General features: G+C 43.2%; 1 protein-coding gene across 1 annotated transcript; it reads left to right on the forward strand.

Moving 5' to 3' along the window:
* Positions 1-4,864: 4,864 nt before the first annotated feature.
* On the forward strand, positions 4,865-13,427 carry CLEC3B (C-type lectin domain family 3 member B). Its single transcript, XM_003342094.3, has 3 exons — positions 4,865-5,113; positions 10,523-10,621; positions 12,491-13,427. Exons 1-3 carry the CDS (start codon positions 5,005-5,007, stop codon positions 12,889-12,891), a joined length of 609 nt encoding a protein of 202 aa, XP_003342142.1. The 5' UTR covers positions 4,865-5,004; the 3' UTR covers positions 12,892-13,427.
* Positions 13,428-19,981: the final 6,554 nt, after the last annotated feature.

Genomic DNA, 19,981 nt, shown 5'->3' on the forward strand with positions numbered 1-19,981 from the left:
TACTGTTAAACTTCAGTAACAGGTTGTAGGTAAGAATCTGTGAATTATATCTACTTGCAAACTTCCTGAACTTGACATCCACAGCACCGTGTGTGCTTATTTATGACAGTTATACTAGCTTCAGATCTGTGATATGAGCAGTCTTTCTGTACTTCTTCCAAAAATTAATGAGGAATGTATCAAATTGTTCTTAGATGTTAACTTTACTGCTTTAACTTGGGTATCATTTTTTAATGTAGATTAGATAAGAGCAAGGGCAAGTAGGTGATGCAGTGGATAGAGTACTGTGCCTGGAGTTGGGAAGACTCGTCTTCCCAAGTTCAAATCTGGCCTCAGACGGTTACTAGCTTGGTGACCCTGGGCAAGTCATTTAACCCTGTTTGCCTCAATTCTTCATTTGTAAAATGAGGAAGAGAAGGAAATAGCAAAACACTCCAGTATCTTAGCCAAGAAAACCCCAAATGGAGTCACAAAGAGTCAGATGTGTGAATAAACAAATTCTAGGTTTTTTTGAACCTTTACTTTCTGTCTTAGAATCAATACTGTGTATTGGTTCCAAGGCAGAAGAGTGGTAAGGGCTAGGCAATGGGGGTCAAGTGACTTGCCCAGGGTCACCCAGCTGGGAAGTATCTGAGGTCAGATTTGGACCCAGTATTTTCTATCTCTAAGTCTGACTTTCAATGCACTGAGCCATCTAGCTGCCCCTGAACAAATACTATATTTTGCAATTTGGATAGAATTCTAGTTTTATTGGTTTGTTTATGTATTTTTAAAAACCACATACTTCAATGGAATAGGCTGATGATACTCTTTCCAGTAGTATTGATTGACAACCATCCATCTGTTGTTTTGTGCAATGATTAAACATGTCCTTCAGTCAGTTTTTGAAAGAGGATCTATCCAAGGAACTGGGGACCTTCCTCTGGGTCTTTTTTTATCATCACAGATGTCAATAAAACACTCAGGCTATCCGTTCCATCCTTCGCTCTTGCTACATGACTTGTCCACCACTCTTTTTTAATCATTCATGTCCTTGATCATCCCTTTTGTATCATTCCTTACAACCCAGTTTTGGTAATATACTACAGTGACTCCAGAATCAAAGAGCACTGGACTTGGAGGAGAAGACCCAACTTTAGATGCTAATTGACTGTGTGGCCATGGGCAAGGCACATGACCTTTTCTGCATTTTCTTCTGCAACATGACTAATTGGAAATGTTTTGCATGACCACACATTTATGATCTATATTAAAAAGTGCTTGCCTTCTCAAGGAGGGGAAGGGGAGGGAAAAAGAAAAATAAGGAACTCAAATTTTAAAATAGATATTAATGTTAATAATTTTATATTATATATTAATATATAATATAATATATATTAAAATTTTTGTTTACATGTAATTAAGAAAAAATTAAATGTAAGAAAAAAGACACATTACCTGTCTCAGCCCCTTTTCTTCCTCTATAAAATGGACCCACAGCTCACAGGGTTATTGTGAGCATCAAACAAGAAAACATTCTAAAGGGTTATATAAATTCTAGCTTTTATTCCTGAGACTGGGTCATTCCATAGTTGGCAGCTATCAAGGATCACTGAGAGACCCTTGGTGTTGCTTTAGTGGCAGAGAGAATGACCGACCAAAAATGGTAATTTTTGAAGAAAAGGCAAACTGTGCCAGATGGGTTATGACTAGTGGAACGAAAGTCTGTCTTGGCTCAGAGAACATTTATCCTTCCCCATCACAGAATTTGGAGCTGGAAGGGACCTCTCAGAGTTCATCTAGTTCAACTCCCTCATTTGACAGCAAAGGAAAGAGAGGCCAAGAGAAGGGAAATGGTTCTTTCAGGGTTGTGTAGCCTGTTAAGCAGGTCCTCTGATTCCTGAGTCAGTATACTCCCACTGTACTGCGATGACAAACAAACTAGGCAGTTGAGCTAAAAGTTACAAAAGCTACTAACTCTGCAAGAACTGTGAAGTCATTGTACATAACTGGGCAGAGGGAGAGTCCTCTGGCCTGGTTCTATCAGTTACAGCCAGAGGAATTTATCATATTAGCTAACTGTCCTTTGGGAAGGCACAGTCTTCTTGACTCCAAGCAGATGAGATAAAGTTCATTTCCACAGGGGAGGGCTTAGCAGGGAGTAGGGGTGAACCTCGACAATGGGGCCAAAGCCACGCAGAGGCTTCCTGATCCTCACAGTTCTGCCCAGGTTCTTCCATTCCTTTATATGCCAAAGCTTAGAGAGCTCTGACCAGGAAGGCGCTCTAGAACAGAAGAATTTCTCCTTGGCCCCTGGAGCTATTGGAATTGATTTATTAGTTAGGATTTTTTTTTCATCTCCTTCTGTCATGGAAACACAAGGAGACCAAAGGGTAGAGTGTCTGGTCCAATAGTGAATTTCTTCTTCAGCCCAAAGGACGTGCCTCAGGAACATACTGTAATCCCATGCAATTGAGCATAAACTTCATCACCATTTTTTTTTTCTGTGGTAGGCCTTAATCAGATCTCTTTTTGAGGAGATTCCTATCACAGAGGATGATTGGATAGACCTTGGAACCAGTCCCCTTCATGAGACCATAATTTGTTTCCATTAAACTTTGAGCGTTCCCATCCAAAGATGCAATTTAGGTTCAATGTTAAGAAAAAGACTTCTTGACAGTTAGAGCTGCCCCAAAGTGAGATGGACTGCCTCAAAAAGTGATGGGTCCCTCCCTTACTGGAGGTCTTCAAGGAAAGGCGGGATTACCACTCGTCAGGTATGTTAGAATGGAAATTCCTTTCATGTGTGGACTGGACTGGTTGGTCATTGAGATCCTGTCCAGTTCTCAAATTCTGTGGTAACTTTGTAGGGCAAAAAACCCTCACCCCACCTTTTTAACTAGCCATTAGGATAAAGAACAATGAACAAATCACCGAAAACAAATTACGGTATTGTAAAAATTATGATAAGCTCAATAACTGACAAGAAAAACAATTAAATAAATATATCCGGTGGCCCAATATCTCAAGGTCTGCTGTTACATGGACCATATTTGATCTTAGGGGACTTATCACAAATCATATCTCTTTGGCTCATGCCCTCATCCAATGTTTCTCCCTTGGCAACCTCGGAATTTGGCCCATGCCAGGCTCTCTAGGGATAGAGTAAAAAGGGCCTTTGGATCCGATCAATTATAGTTTAACTTATAGGATGCTCTTTGTGCAAACAAACTCCCCAAAGCCTTCATAGTAGCCATAAATAATCATTATTATTTCCCTTCCTTCAGTGCTATAGAATCTGTGATGAGGCTCCCCTTACATCCCATTCTCCCAAGAGACCTATATTCACAGATCGATAACATGAGCCTATAATCTGAACTTTCTCAAGAGGGGAATGAGTTTGTGGTGAACTGGAAGTCAATCGGTCAATCAAACATTTGTGGAGCCAGGCACTGTGCTAAACACTGGATCCAAATAAAAATAAACGCCTCAAAAACAAGTCCCTGCCCTCAAGGAGCTCACAGTCTAAGGGAGACAATATATAAGAACAAGTCATATACAGGATGAACAGGAAATAATTAACAGAGGGAGGCACTAGAATTAAGAGGGGCTGGGAAAGGACTTCCTGCAAAAGATGGGATTTTAGTTGGGACTTAAAAAAAGCCAGGAAGCAGAGAAGAGGAAGGAGAACATTCCAGGCATGAGGGCAGGGCCAGAGAGAATGCCTGGAGCCTTGAGATGGAGTGTCTTATTCCAGCAGTAGTCAGGAGGTCAGTGTCATTGGGTCCAAGAGTTCTGGGAGTAAGATATAAGACTGTATGTCCTAGCTGTGTGACCCTGGGCAAGTCCCTTAATTCCAGCTGCCTAGCTCTTCTCACCCTTCTGCCCTGGAAATGATATTTGGTATCAATGCTTAGATGGAAAGTAAGGGTTTAAAAGAAAAAGATGTAAGAAGACTGGAAAGATGGGAAAGGGCTAGGTTTTGAAGGGCTTTGAATGCCAAATCATTGTGTATTTGATGATGGAGTCTGTAAGGAAGCCACTGGAGCTGAAAATATCAGTGTGACTTAAAGGAGAGATAACAATCAACTGAATTATGTATTTTTGCTTTTTTCTGTCATCATGTCTGGCTCTTCATGACCCCATTTGGGGTTTTCTTGGGAAAGATACCAGAGTGGTTTGCCATTTGCTTCTCCAACTCATTTGGTAGATAAAGAAAAGGAGGCAAACGGAGTTAAGTGACTTGCCCTGGGTCACATAGCTAGGAAGTACTGAAGACTGGATTTGAACTCCTTAAGAGGAGTCTTCCTGATTCCAAGCTCGGTGCTCTGTTCACTTTGCCCCCTAGCTGACTGAATGTATGTTTAAAAATAAATAGATGGCTGCATCATCTGTTCAAACATCCAGAAGTTTTGCAGTTTAGAGGTTCAAGAAACACTACATCCTATTTATGAATTTAGAGAAAGAAAGAATTTCAGATGTCTTCTAGTTTCCTCATTTTAGAGATGAGGAAAGAGAGATCTAGAGAAATTCAGTGACTTGCTCAAGACCTTATAGATAGTAAGTAGTCCATTCAGAATTTGAATCCGGAGCTTCTGAGTCCACATTTGGCATTCTTTCTACTGACATGAAGAAACAGCAGTGAGAATGGTAGAGCTGAAAGGGCCCCTCAGTGCCCATGTTCTCCTCATTTTATTAATAAATACCTCATCAGGGCACTGAAAAGCTTATATTTCTTATTTATTTATATTTTGTAGTCCTAGAAATAAGGAATTCTTGCTTTGCTCCAGAGAGAAGGGTTGCTGGTGCACAATTTCTTTGGCAAGGCTGGCCTTCTTGAGTCCCAGATCTTAGTCTATTTTGCAGTCCTCTTTTTCCCCAGTCTTAGAAATGGAATGCAAACAGCCAGAGTCTGGAAGGGTTTCCTGGATGGAGAGGTTTTGATTACAGCTGCCTTAAGAAGTCTAGCTCTGTGCAGCTCACTGCCATTCCATTCCATCCCACACTAGAAGGAGGAACAGCAACATGGAGCTCCAAGGAATCTATCTCTTCCTGTGTTTCTTCATTCTCTTCCCCTGGACCAGCACGGAGCCACCAACCCCCAAAGTTAAAAAAGCAGCCAATGTCAAGAAAGGTAAGGAAGGGTCTTCCGTGTCCTCTCTCCCAGGAAGAGGAGTTAACAACTGAGCAGGGAGCCTACCCCCTTTGCCCTTTAATGCTGATTTCCTTTTCTTAATTAATTATAGATGTTTTGTCCATTTGGCTTCTTAGCTGAGCTATAAAGCAAGGGAGGGAAAATTCCTGTGGTATGGAAGAGGGGAATTTCTGGCAAAGTGGATTCTAGAGAAATGTACAACATAGAAGGCAGCTGAGCGACAGCTTGGCGTCAAGTTCTGGTAGATCTGGGTTCAAATCCTGTTTTTTTTTTTTTGTAGGAAACTTTTCTTGGTCCCTCCTTTACTTCCCCACCTTCTTAGATTAGATTGCCTTCCTTCTGAGATCCCCTCCCATTTGTGCCCCATGTACACAGCTATTGTACATAGTTATGTACATAGAATATAAGCTCCTCAAGGGTTGAGACTAATTTTGTCTTCCTTTGTGATCCCAATGATTACATAGTATATGCTTATTGACTGACCACTGACACATAGTGGCTGTGGGGCCATAGTCATTTAACCCCTCAGAGCCTCAGATAACTGTCTAAGATGATGAGTTATTCCTTTAAGATTTCAATGGATTCCCAAGTTTAGACCGTATTCCTTCAAAATCAAACAAACAAACAAACAAAACCAACTGAAACCCATCATCCCCTACTATATGTTTACAATAACTCACATAGATCAAGACAGGAATAATTCTTGAAACTCAAGTAAAACGAAACTCTTGGTTTCTCTCTTGCCTTTTTTGTGGTTTGGGGAGGTTGGCTGTTTTTCTCCCCTTGTTTGACATTTGGTGAGGTTTTTCTGATGACAGTGACACTACTGGAAAAGAGAGGGGAATTTGCTTCTTAGGATCTCTTGGAGGGAAGAGAATCTTCCTCAGATTGGCTTTCACTTGGCCGTCACTCTCCCCTAGTCCCTCAGCTGTCGTTTGGGATGCTTTGGCTGAGAATTAGGGCTCTCTGTCTCTCTCCAGCTCCATAGCTGACTTCATCTGGCCGCGGGCCATCACAATCTTCTGTTTGTGGCAACATCAGCTCAGTGCCATGGAAATGAACTGAAGTTACCAACTAGGACGCGAGCCAGAGGAATCTGAGCAGAGGGAGGGTGGGGTCTTCTTCTGCCCAGAAAAATGCCAACCATGACAAATGACCATGAGGGAGTGATAGGAGGAGATGGGTGGAAAAGGACCCATACAAAGAGAAGGGAAGAAGAGAGTGTTTGCAAATGCACTGCCTTTCTCTGGACCTCGGTGTCTCCATCTGGAAAAGATAGCACTTGGCCTGGATGGGTCTGACTTGCATCTTTATTATAACATATTTATAGAAATAGCCCTTTATGGGTCTCAAAGTTCCTTTGTGTCTCTTTTACCATCTTTTCTGTTTCTGAGGTTGCAAGGGGAGCTGGCTATCCTCCCTCCCCCCAAAGTAGAGCCATTGTTTGATTTTCATTCAGCTAAATAACGATCATTAAGCATCTACTATGTGCTAGGCACTGGGCTAAGTGCTATGGATCCAAAGAACAGAATACGTTCCCTGTCCTCAGGGAGTCTAATGAGCAGCTTTTAAGGCAACAAAGGAAGCAGAAGTTGGAATAATAATAATAATAGCTGGCATTTGTTTATATGTAGTGCTTTTTTAAACTCTTACCTTCCATCTTGGAATTAATACTAAATATTGGTTCCAAGGCAGAAGAGACTTGCCCAGGGTCACACAGCAAGGAAACGTCTGAGGTCATATTTGAACCTAAACCCTCCAGTCCCAGGCCTGGCTATCTATCTATGAAGCCACCTATCTGTTCCCATATTTACTCCTGATATGTTTATTTGTAGCCAATGGTGCAGTAGATATGGTGCTGGGCTTGGAATCAGGAAGACTCATCTTCCTGAATTCAAATCTGGCCTCCAGACACTAGCCAGTAATTCTGGGCAAGTCACTTCACCCTGTTTGCCTCAGTTTACTCATCTGTAAAATGAGCTGGAGAAGAAAATAATAGTAAACCACTCTAATATCTCTGCCAAGAAAATTTCAAACGGAGTCACAAAGAGCTGGACATTAATGAACAACAAAAACATTTGTTTGCATTCAAGTTGGTCCCTTCCAGGAGAATGTAAACTACTTGAGGGCTGGAATTTTTTTTTTGGTCTTCATATCCCTACTACAGGCATTCAATAAATGCTTGCTAAATTGAATTCTTATCTCCATTTTACAGATGGGGAAACTGAAGTTCATAGAAGCTAAGTGAATAAAAAAAAATAAAACAATTATTAAGTGTTTACTATGTGCCAAGCTCTAGAGCAGCATTGGCAGACCTTTTAGAAATTACGTGCCCAAATTGTACCTTCAAGCTGCCTGTGAGCCCCTCGCATTACTACAGACAGCAGAGGGAGGAAGTGCTTGCACTGGGTGGCTGGACAGACAGACAGAGCATGCATAAAATGTTCTCACGCATGGTAGAAAAAGGGAACGGAGCAGCTCCCTCTGTGCCACCAGGGCATGTATGCCATGTCTTTGCCAACATGGCTCTAGAGATACAAATACAAAAAAACACTGAGTTTCCATCTGTACATAGCTCACAAAGATCTTGTACTTCCATGTTGTCTCCCTTATTAGAATATATTTTAGAATTAGAAGTTTAGAAATTCTTAGAATATGTCTCCTTGATAATACATGGATAACCCAGATCAAATTGCTTATCTTCTCTGGAGGGGAGGAAAGGGAAGGACAGAGATGATTTGGATCTTTAACTTCAGAAAACATATGTCAAAAATTGTTATTACATGTAATTGAGAAAATAAAATATCTTTTTTTTAAAGGGAAAAAAGAATAGATGTCTCTAAGTTGCAAGGACTTTTGTTTGTTTGAAAATTTTATATCTCTCTAGTCCTTAGAATGGTGCCCGATACAGAGTAAGACTGAATCCAACTGGGGTTCTAATGGGGAGGTCATCTATGTAGGAGAATGGTGGCCAGAGAGAGGTGGCTCAGGAAGGCACAGAGATGGTGAGCAGATCAGCACACTCCATGTGGGAATGGTAGCAGAGCTCATTTCCTCCTGGTTCTTGGTTCTAGACCTGGAGAAGGATGGGGAAGGGTAAGCCTAGAAGGACAAACAAGTAGATGGCAATTATAGCGCGGAGAAAGTCGTCAAAGAGGAAGCAGCCTTGCCTACAGTTATCCAGCTAGTAAGTGCCTCAGGTGGGATTTAAAATCCAGATCTCTCCTGATTCCAGGTCTAGCACTCTTCTCATTATAGGCTGCTGCTGCTGCCTAGAAGGAAAAGGGAGGGAGCCCTGAGCATGACAACCCTGAGAAAGAAGTATCCCCACCTAACTGCTGAGAGGTCTTCCAAGTGGAGAAAGAAGCAGGGGTCAATATCATGTTGGAGCTTTGGCAATGATGCCTAGAAACTGAGTCAGGGGCAAGAGAACCTCATTCCTAGGGCTGGCAACTGACTGACTGGCACTAGCAAGGAGCCTGAGAACAAAGAGATGGGCTGTGAGAGCCACCTACTGCCCTGTTGGAGAATCTTGCACCAGAATCACCCACAGCATTCCATCTTCCCAGTTTAGTGTCCATGGAGACCCAAGCTGCCATCATGTGTTGACTTGCACAGAATGTCAGACTGAAGTGGAGAGAAGGGCATCAGCCCCCAGGAGACTGGAAGATTCAGTGACTTGTTTACAGAGAGCAGGCTGCAATGCATAACATTTTATCTAGTGCATGTATAATGGAGCACACCTTCATTTCTTTTTGGGGATGGGGTGGAGAACTATAGGCAGAGTCTCCACATTATCTAATTTCATCTTTTTTAATCCTCATAACAACCCTATGAAGTAGGTGCTATTCATATCCCCATTTTATAGATGAAGAAACTGAGACTGAGAGCACATCCAGGGTCACCCTGTTAGTAAATGTCTGAGGCTGGATTTAAACTTAAACCTTCCTGATTTCAAATGCAACACTCTAACCACTTAACCACCTAGCTGCCATTTAAACTAATCATTCTCACTCTTTTGGTCCCTGACCCTATCTCTGTTCTTGGGTCACGCTCAGATGTTCCCAAGCAGCAGAAGCCCTCAAGTCCTGCCAGTAGTCCCCTCTACGATTCAGCACTGTGGGACAGAGTCCTGGTCACACACCCCAAGTTTGAGGTCTGCCTGCAGAGGCAGCTCTCCAAAGACATTCTGCTCTCCAGGCTGAGCCAAGGGAGAGGAGAAGCAAAAGAGTTTCAGAGACATTCTCAAGAGCATTAAAAACCCCTTGAGATTGCTATGTGTGGCAAAACGTTCCAAGTGGTCTTGGTGTCAGAAGATGAAGATCTAAGTTCTAGTTCTAACATTTGCTGTCTGGGTGACTCTGATCAAGGCATTCATTTCCCTTCTCTGAGGCTCATCTGTACAATGGGAGATGGGGTTGGGTTTAACCTTGTCAGGGAAGGAAAGTCATGGTTCTGCCTCCACCTGAGCTTGTCCAGCAAAGGCTGGAGGACCACCTGCGGGAGATGCTCTAGAAGGGATTTGTACCTCGACATGGGTTGGACCAGCTGCACTCTGAGGTCTTTTTCAATGACAGTCTCCAAGGTTCCTCCCCGATCAAAATCCTCTAGTCATCTGTAACAGGTCAGGAATGCATGTTGGATGTGGAGGGCACTGATGGGATGAACAAAACAGCTCCCACAGAGTAAGCCAGTTACTTCCAAAATCCATACGGAGAAACATCTGTGCAAAGTATGGGTAGAAGTGCCAATTCCTGATTAGCCTTATTAATTATTTAACAAGGCAATTAGAGGGCAGCTAAGTGGCTCAGTGGATTGAGAGTCAGTTCTGGGGACTGGAGGGTTTGGGTTCAGATCTAGCCTCAGGCACATCAGCTGTTCAACCTTGGGAGAGTCACTTAACCCCTATTACCTAGCCCTAACCACTCTTCTACCTCGGATCCAATTAGATCTTGGACAAACCTAGGTGAGAGATTCATCATCACTGTGGTCTCTGCCCAACCATAGTCTCCAAGGCCATTTGGGGGAATGTTTGAAGCTAAAAATAAGGAAGGTCCCTCTGCACCTACAACTCCCAACCCCAATTTGACACAGAAACTGAGCTCTCAGAAATTGGTTATTTGGTTTTTCTGGAGCAGGAAAATAGCAAAGGATTCTGGTAGGATGCAAACAATTCACATTTCCACTAACCTATGAAACCATACTGATCCCAAATTGGAAGAGGATGAGAGGGGGAAGCTGGAGGGATCATTGAGGAAGGAATGAGAAGGGTGGTGGCATTTGCTTATTATTTCCCCCCAGACCCCTCAGAGCTGGCACAGAGGGGGAGAGGAGATTCTCCCATCCTTGCTAAGCTCTGAAGTTGTTATCTCTTGACTTGTTCCTCAGAGGTTGTAAATGCCAAGGTGATAGAAGAGATCAAGAGCCGACTGGACAGCCTGACCCAGGACATAACTTTGTTGAAGGAGCAGCAGGCCCTCCAGACAAGTAAGAGGGCACCCCTGGGAGAGGACGGAGACCCCCTGCTCGGTTCACACTCTATCCATGGAAACAGGATGGAGGCTAAGCGGATAGGTGCTTGGCCAGACCACAAGGGTCCTGAGGATGAACCATCTGGAAAGAGGCATGCTAGAGAAAGCAGAGAGGAGTGGCTATCCTTGGCTGGTCCTGTAGCCAAATGTATTGGGCACAGGTGAAGTCATTCTTTCCAGGCCTGATTTTTTCCTCAGATATTTTATAGCTAAAATAACTCTTGTGCATTTTTCCCTTACTAGTTGGGGCTGGGCAGAAAGTAGGGACGCCAGCTGGCTGGTGGCTGGCCAGCTTGGCCAGGATTTTATCACAGGAGTCAGTTGTTTCTTACTGACATGTCATACTATGGCTATAAAAAACGTTTTATTGCTGGCAACTCTAGCAAGGGTGGAGATAGAAATAGTGCACGGAGTCCTGCTAACAGGAGCTCTGAGGAAATAATGCTGAGATGGGCTCCCAGAATACACCGCGATGTCCCTGTAATACCTCAAGAGGCTTCCAGGCTAGACGAGTCCAAGGAAGATGCACTCAAGCAGCCATGTTTGCTGGAGAGCCGAATGGGTCAGAAAACCTGGATTCCAGGCCTGATTCTGTTACTAGCTCTTTGTGCTTGTGTGGCCTTATTCAGTTTACATGAGCATTTGGAACCCTGGAAGGGAAACGATTCAGGGGAGGAGGGCATGAAGACACAAAACAACTGGTAGTTCTAAATGAGGGTGGCTGGGAGAGCCAAAGGAAGGGGATGTTGGCCAATGGATACCACTGGGTCTTAGCTGCTGGGTAGCAGAGATCAGACGCTGGAACCTCAGGTCTTGGTAGGAGGAAGTGGGGCATTATGCTTCTTGGGACAGGCTGCCATCTGTGGGCTTCCCCAAGCTCTCAGTCTCTTTTTTATTTGTGAGGGGACTCTGTGGGATGGGGAGAGGTATCTGCCACTTCCACTACCCAGTAGACCAGGAAGACAAAGTAATAAACTTTTACAGAGAGAGGTTTCTCTTTTAGGCACTTCTGGCTGAAAAAAAAAATGACTTCAATTCCCCCTTTTCTCTGTGTCTGAGTCCTCCCACTCTTGGTTCTCCCATCCCTCTTGGTAAGGGTCCTTCCCTTCATCTCCCCCCACCCCATAGCTATCCTACAGGTGCACACAACAAAGAATTCTATAGCAAATTTAGATATTTTACTGGCCCATAGCATAATTTGGGTCGAGGAGCCTTGAACTAGGTCATGTCTAAGTTATTGATGGGGAGTGTGATACAGAGGATGTCATACTATCTATTGATCAGTTACCTCTATTTACCTACCCATATATTCACCTACTACCTGCCTACCTACCTACCTCTCTTTAGAACCCATTTAGGTATTCAGGGAGATCACAGAATTAAGATCTCAGAGCTAAATCCAATCTATCCAGACCAAGAATCCCCACTGAAATACTCACCAGTCAGTAGTCTTCTCATGAAGACCTCTAGTGAAGAAACAATTCCATTTTTTGGCAAGTCTTCTTGTCAGGAAATTCTGGCCTAAAAGCCATCTGCCTGCTTGCAATTTCTACTCATTCTACTCATGAATTACCCAGTTTAACCATTTGGATGAAGCTGAACAAATCCAATCTCTCACCCGTCAGATACTTAAAGATAGTCGGCATGTCCCCTAGGCTCCCCTTCCAGATAGTCTGTTATCTAAGTGACCCAAGGATGCCTTGCATGTACCTAGCAGACACTAGACACATATTTATTAAATGAAGGAACAAAGCCAGTCCTGCTTGCTGGGTGGGATGGATTCTGTTGATTTGAGGTCCTTGAGAATCCCTTTTTTCCCCCCTAGTTTGCCTAAAGGGTACCAAGATCCATCTGAAGTGTTTTCTGGCCTTCTCTCAGGCCAAGACCTACCATGAAGCTAGTGAAGAGTGCATCTCTCTCGGGGGCACCCTCAGCACCCCACAGAACGCGGATGAGAATGACTCTCTCTATGAATACTTACGCAAGGGCATAGGCACCGAGGCAGAGATCTGGCTCGGTCTCAACGACATGGCGACCGAAGGCAACTGGGTGGACATGACGGGCAGCAAAATCAGCTACAAGAACTGGGAGACAGAGATCACCACCCAGCCAGATGGTGGGAAGGTGGAAAACTGCGCGGCCATGTCCGGAGTGGCTGTGGGCAAGTGGTTTGACAAGAGGTGCAAAGAGCGGCTGCCCTTCATCTGCCAGTTTATGATTGTGTAGCTTCCTGGCATGCAGTGAGGGCAGGGGAAGAATGGAGCTGAGGGGAGAAAACATGACAAGAATGCTGCTAAAATAGGCCCTGGCTAGCAGGCTCAGCACCAAGGAGACTCTCTAGCCTTTGTAGATGATCTGTTTGCAAATAAATTCACTGCAGCTTGGAAAACACGTGGTTTGGTCTGTGCCTGGGTCTGGCGAGTGGGGAGGCCACATTCTAAAGGGGTGGAAAGGATGCCCATTGCACTATGGGACAGAAGTCTCTAAACAAGTGCAGTGGCCTGACTCTGAGCCCAGATTCAGGTTAGCCGGCCAGACAAAGTCCAAAGTATCATTAAAAGTTCTCTCTGGACCTTTTCTACCATGTTCCTGCCCAGGGACCTTCTACTCTCCTCCTGCCCTCCCACTTTCAGCTTCTTTCTGTCATTTGTTATTCCATGTTTGAATTAAGCTCCTTGAGGGCAGGAATGGACTTTCTGCTTGTATTTGTATTGCCAGCTCTCAGCCCAGTGTCTGGCACATAATAAATGCTTAATAAAATGCTTGTTGATTTGACTTTCTTTTCTTTATGTTGGGAGTCAATGCTGGGAAATCTGAGATGTCTGGCTACCATTGACACAAAGCACAGGATAGATAGTACAGTGGAAGGGTGGGTGCTAAAGGGATATTTGGAATTACACATTATTATAGATACTGTGAAGGGGATTAGAGAGTATGTGGAATAAACTTGTACTGGAGGAGCAGCTAGGTGGCTCAGTGGATAGAGAGCCAGGGCTGAAGATAGGAGGTCCTGGGTTCAAATTTGACCTCAGATACATCCTAGCTGTGTGACTCTGGGCAAGTCACTTAACTCCCATTGCCCAGCCCTTACCACTCTTCCACCTTGGAACATATTTAGTATCAATTCTAAAACAGAAGATAAAGGTTAAAAAACAATTTGTTCTGGAGAACCACCAACAAACCTTATGTAAATGTCAGGTGGAGAAGGAGGAAAAAGGGAAGGGAAGAGAAGCTAAGTATATGTACATCTGGATTTTTTTAAATCTTGGAATAATCTGGTAAATCTGATGCAATTAGAGATTTATTTAATTTTTTTTCTTTTTTTTTCTTTTCTTCTAGATTCCCCCCCCCCCCCCCGCCCCCATCCATTTGAGTTCAAGATTCATACACTAAGGTCAGAATGTAGTGTGGGAAATTCTCTCTCCCTACACTTGAAAGCCTTGGTTTAAGATCAGTTAAGACCAATCCTTTGATGAGCTGAGGGCAGCTCTTTTCTACCTCCTCTTCCTAGAATCAAGGCTATCCTTAAGGTACTAGGAGTTCCTTGGAGATGGTTCCTACTAGATAGGATTTGGAAGAGACCTGAAGCCTATCTTTTTTCCTTCTCTCCTTCTACTTCCTCCTCTTCCCTGTAAATTGTTCCTTGTGAAAAAGCCTAGTTCAAGTCCTTTGTGAAATTTTGATCAATTGTTTCTGTCTGTCTGTCTCGGTCTATCTTTCTCCCTCCCTCCCATTCTCTCTGTGTCCTTTTCCCCTCCCTCCTGTACTCCCTCACTGTCCTTCTCTCTCTCTCTCTCTCTCTCTGTCTCTGTTTCTCCCCTCCCCCTTTCTCTGTCTCCCTGTCTGTTTCTCTGTCTCTATCTCTCTCTGTCTCTCTGTCTCTATCTCTCTGTCTCTCTTTCTCTCTCTCTCCCTCTTTCTGTCTCTGTCTCTGTCTCTGTCTCTCTTTCTCCCTCCCTCCCTCTCTCTCTCTTTTCTCTCTCTCTCTCTCTCTCTCTCTCTCTCTCTCTCTCTCTCTCTCTCTCTCTCTCTCTCTCTCTCTCTCTGTATGTATGTCTCTCTCTCCTTCCCTCCCCCTAATAATCATCTTTTTGCATCTCTGGAGTATTGGGTAGAGAGCTAGCCTCACAGTCAGGAAGGCCTTGGTTCAGGTCCTGCCTTTGACATGCACTGGCTGTGTGACCCTCAATAAATCACCCAGTGTCTCAGTGGCCTGGCTACTCTATGTTGCAGTGAGGATGCCCATCTGCTCTGGGGAATTCCCTTTACCAATGAAGCCACAGTTCCAGTCTTTGGACTGATTGTTATCATTCTAACTAAATTCCAATAGGGTCTTGTAGCCAGGGGGGAGGTGCTCCAGCTGCAGGTATAAGTGAACACCAGCTGACCCCCACCCAGATGTGCTTTTGGTCTCCGCTCCTCTCCTCTGCTCAGCACTCACTCCCACAAAAAATAAAAATTAAAGAGAAAGTGGAGGTGGAAAAGGGGGCAGCACTGTTGCCACAAATGGACCTCTGGCTCTGTGAGAAGACCTTCAGCGCTTTGGGTTGACTTCTGATAGCTGAAGCCCTGAAAAGCGAAGCACAGTTAAGGGGGCCCTCCTGTAGAGGTGTTCACATCCCCATTGAGGCTTAGCATAGTGGGCTGCAGATAGTGAGTGCCCAATAACTGTCTTATCGCTGACTGATTTGGGGGTCATTCTACAAATACCAGCTTTTTTCTCCAAAGGCTTTACACCAGTGTAATGAATGAAGATGGCGCCCTTCAAGTGACTGGGAGGGCAGGAAGTCTGTAACTAGGACCTCACTTAGGTGCTTCTTTCAGTGTATACATTGGAAACCAGTAAAGACACAGCCAATGGCTTCTTCAAACTCCTGATGTCTGTCCATTAGGCCTCTGAATCATTTCATAAAAATAAAATCTGTCTCACCACCAAATGAAGCTGCTTGCATTAACATCTCATCAGCAGAAGGTGGCAATGTTGTTGTTTGAATGATCTCCCATTTCTCCCTCTACCTCCAGTTATTCTTATGTTTGAGTTAAGTTTTCTCACTTTTTATAATGATTTAAAACAAAACCAGTACCCTCACCCTGGCCCAACACACACACACACACACACACACACACACACACACACACACACACACACACAGAGGCAAGAATTCCTGACTGGGGACAAGAATGTAGTTCGTGTGTTGTTTCCATTTCTCATGACCAAAGTGGCAGAACCATTTCTCAGTTGATTCTTTCTGTCCTCATCTCTTCCTCCTCCTATTCTCTCTCCTGTTCCTTTATCCTTCTCTTCCTTTCCAAGAGGACCATTCCTGAATAAATAGAAAATCTCAGCATTGAGAGGAATCCCCAAAGCCATCCGGCATGTAACTGGATAAGAATCATCTCTGCCATGTCCTCTGTCCCTAACAAGTGGTCGTTTGGCTTCTGCTCCAATGAAGAAGCAGGGAAAGAGGATCCAAGTGTTTCTACAGCTGGTACAGGCTTCCCTGATCTATGGAATGGATGAGGATGCCTCTACTCTTTGCTCCATAGAATCGTGAGGCAAGCCACTTTGTCGGCGTTAAGGCACTAGTTCATTCTCAATTAGAATGAATCATCGTATGCCCAAATCTCTATTGCCAATGAGGTGACAAATTAATCTGGATTTTCTGAAGCTAGGGCTTTTTATCATGCATATACTCAGGGAAAAGCAACAAGGAAGGTAAGTACAAAGCCTTAAGATCACAGATCTAGAGCAAGAAGGGACTTTTAGAAGTCACCCAGTGTGGGAAAGAAGAAGAAATTGAGTCTTTCGAGGACTTGACCAAGGTCACACAGGGAGTAAGAATCACAGGTGGGATGTGAAAGCAGATCATCTGATGCCGGAGCTCTTTCCTTAGTTCCAATAAGTATATCAAGTCCCTTCTTGGGACAGAAAGTACCCAGCAGCTGAGAACAGTGGCGGGCACTGAAAGTTGGGGAGGGAGGACCCTTGAAGACAAACATGCCTTGGCTGCTTCCCATTTTGCCAAGTGCCTGCTATTCGCCTTGACCTGGACTGTGTTTCTTTGTCTCTTCAGGGATGATTCACTTGTAAGTCACATCTTTCACCGAGGAGCACCAGAAGTGTACATTATGAAATGAATCCTCTTCCTGACTCTAATGAACCCTTGCGAGGAAGCCAGTGATGCACACACTGGCCGCAGGATTAAGTGTGGCTGCCAGTCCAAAACCACTTTTGACTTCCACCACAAGGATGAGCTATTGCTTCATGCAAAGGGGATTAAAGTATTCTACTTAGAGAAGAGTTGAGACTAGAACTCAGGTCTACCCCACTGGGGCTCAGTTATTGCTACAGGAAGGCTTTGCACTTCGGATATACTGAAGCTTTGACCTCCACCAGTAACTTACTGTCGAAACAAGATGGCTAATTATGCTAAATGCCTTCTTGGGGGGGGGGGGATGGCAGGGAAGGATCTTGGAGGAGACTCAAAAGGTCAATATAAAGTCAATGATTATGCAAACTTGAATGTGATGAAATCCAAGTCAAGTAACTCGGTCAAAAGAAGTTGAGAAATACTCTGGTTCATCATTTGGTTTGACTAGAAAATCCATTCATTAGATTCATGGCGGGTGAAAGAATTGTCATGGAGGCCGCCAATGGGTTTTTGAATGACTGGAGGAGGGCAGAATCAGAGATAACAAAAGAGCAAAAGGTACACTCATGCACTTCTGCAAGACAATTTGGAATTCTATCCCCCTCCCCAATTATTAAACTCTACATACTCTTTTACCCAGTAATGTTACTATTAGGAGATCAAAGATGGAGGGAAAGGACTCATGTGTACATGGATATTCATCGCAGCACATGGTGTTGTAGCAAAGAACTGTGAGCCCATCAACCGGGGAATGGCTGAGCAAATTGTGGTCTGGAAACGTAAGCAATTTTATTATGCTATAAGAAATGATGAATATGATGGATTCAGAGGCAGAGGGAAAGATTCATGTGAACTATTACAGAATATAATGAGCAGAACTAGAACAATTTATGAGATGACCACAATAAAAATATGACTCTGACCCAAGTAAGTAATCATTGCTCCAAAAGCCAGTCGAATGATGAAACGTAACTCCCACCCCTTGGCAGAGAAGTGATGGAGCAGCTGGGACTTACTGGGACGACAAACACAGAATGAGATATGCATTCTCACACATGGCCAATGGGTTGATTTGTTTTGTTACTATGTGTATTTGTTACAAGGAAGGGCTTCTACTGGAGAGGAGGGAAGATGAGTTAGTGGGTAGTAATTAATGAAAAAAATGGAATAAAGCAGTTTTAAGGCTACACAGAAATAGGGGCAGCTGGGTGGCTCAAGTGAACTGAGAGAATGGAAATCCTGGGTTCAAATCTGGCCTTGAATACTTTCTACCTGTGGGACCCTGGGCAAGTCATTTAATCCCTATTGCTTAGCCCCTATACTCTTCTTCCTTGGAACCAATACACTGATTACAAGAAGACTACACAGAAAAAATTATACAGAAAAATGTGCAGAAGGGTATAATGGAAAGAACAATTGATACACCCTATTAATCTGAAAGTATTTCTTTTTTTTTAAACCCTTACCTTCCATCTTGGAGTCAATACTGTGTATTGGCTCCAAGGCAGAAGAGTGGTAAGGGCCAGGCAATGGGACTTGCCCAGGGTCACACAGCCAGGAAGTGTCTGAGGCCAGATTTGAACTTAGGACGTCCTGTGTCTAGGGCTGGTTCTCAATCCACTGAGCTACCCAGCTGCCCCCTTGAAAGTATTTCTTAAAGAATAACTAATCATCTTCTCTCTTCTTTATATTTGAAAAGTTTGTTGATTAAAACTTTTTAATTAATTACAAATTAAAATTAATTAAGTTAAATTTTAATTTGAAAATTAAAATTTTTAAAAATAAACTCTGGCAGAGTGGGGAGGGGGCAGATACAAAAGGCCACCATGATGGACTGAATGAACATTGAATTGTTGTCCCCATCTTGCTGCTTTTTATCACATGACTTAATTCAAGTCCCTTAACCTTTTCTGAACTTTTTTATTTGTAAAATAAGAATATCTCTCCTGAAGAATTATTGGAAAGATCAATGGATAAAATATGTAAAATTGCCTTTTAAGACAAGTGTTTTTCAAATGTAACAGGTTCCACAAAAAACCAAATAGATGCATTTCTAGCACATAATATTATGAAGAGGTGAAAGGATATTTTGATCGGTTCTTTTACTGTTGATCATTTCCCCATTGGGAGTATTTTAGAATCCATAATTCCCTAGTGCTTATCCTAGGAACAGGGTAGGACTCTTTTCCTGACTAATTGTTTTTCCCCAACTTGTTAACATGTAGCTTACTTTCAAAAAAAATTGGGGGGAAGCTGGGTAGTTAAGTGGACTGAGAGCCAGGTCTAGAGATGGGAGGTCCTGGGTTCAAATCTGACCTCAGACACTTCAAGCTGTGTGACCCTGGACAAGTCACTTGACCCCCATTGCCTAGCCCTTACCACTCCTTGGAACCAATACACAGTATTGACTCTAAGATGGAAGGTAAGGGTTTTAAAATTAAAAATAAGTAAATAAATAAATTCAATGTGTAACATTCAAAGCTGTCCTGCTTGTCTGTAATTCTTTCTGGCCTTCCTCTCTTCTATGAAAAAATACTTCAATGATTCCTTTGTTTTTCCTTTTCCTGCCCCTTCCAGGCCACCCCCTCATCTCCCTCTCTCCCCACAGGATAAAACAACAACAACAACAAATCAAGATTTTGTAATAAATACACATAGTCAAGCAAAACAAATTCCCACTACGTCTGTTTGAAGATGAAAATTACCTCTTGATACCCCCAACTGCTACGGTATTACATTATATTTAATTTTCATACATATTCATATTTATTCACTTTATGATATATATATATATACACACACAAAGTGTATTTCTCATTTCTCCTACTAGAATGTAAGTTTTTTGTGAGTAAAAATTATTTCATTCTTTGTACTTATATCCTTAGCACCAATACAATACCTGGAGGTAGTAGCAGCAAGATTTAGCCAATAAATGGGGATATGGAATGAGCCAATGAGAAGTCCCAAGATTAGGTACCTGAGCCACTAGAAAGATGGTGGTGGTACCTTTAACAGAAATGAGGAATCTTGGAAGAGGGGAGTGTTTAGGAGGAAATATAACAAGTTCAGTATTAGACTCTATGGAGTATCCATTAAGACTTAGCAGGTATTCAGATACTAAAATATAGACAAGGAGAGGGAATGGATGGGAACTCATTTTTCTA

This window comes from Monodelphis domestica, chromosome 5, assembly GCF_027887165.1.
Source record: "Monodelphis domestica isolate mMonDom1 chromosome 5, mMonDom1.pri, whole genome shotgun sequence".
Lineage (NCBI taxonomy): Eukaryota > Metazoa > Chordata > Mammalia > Didelphimorphia > Didelphidae > Monodelphis > Monodelphis domestica.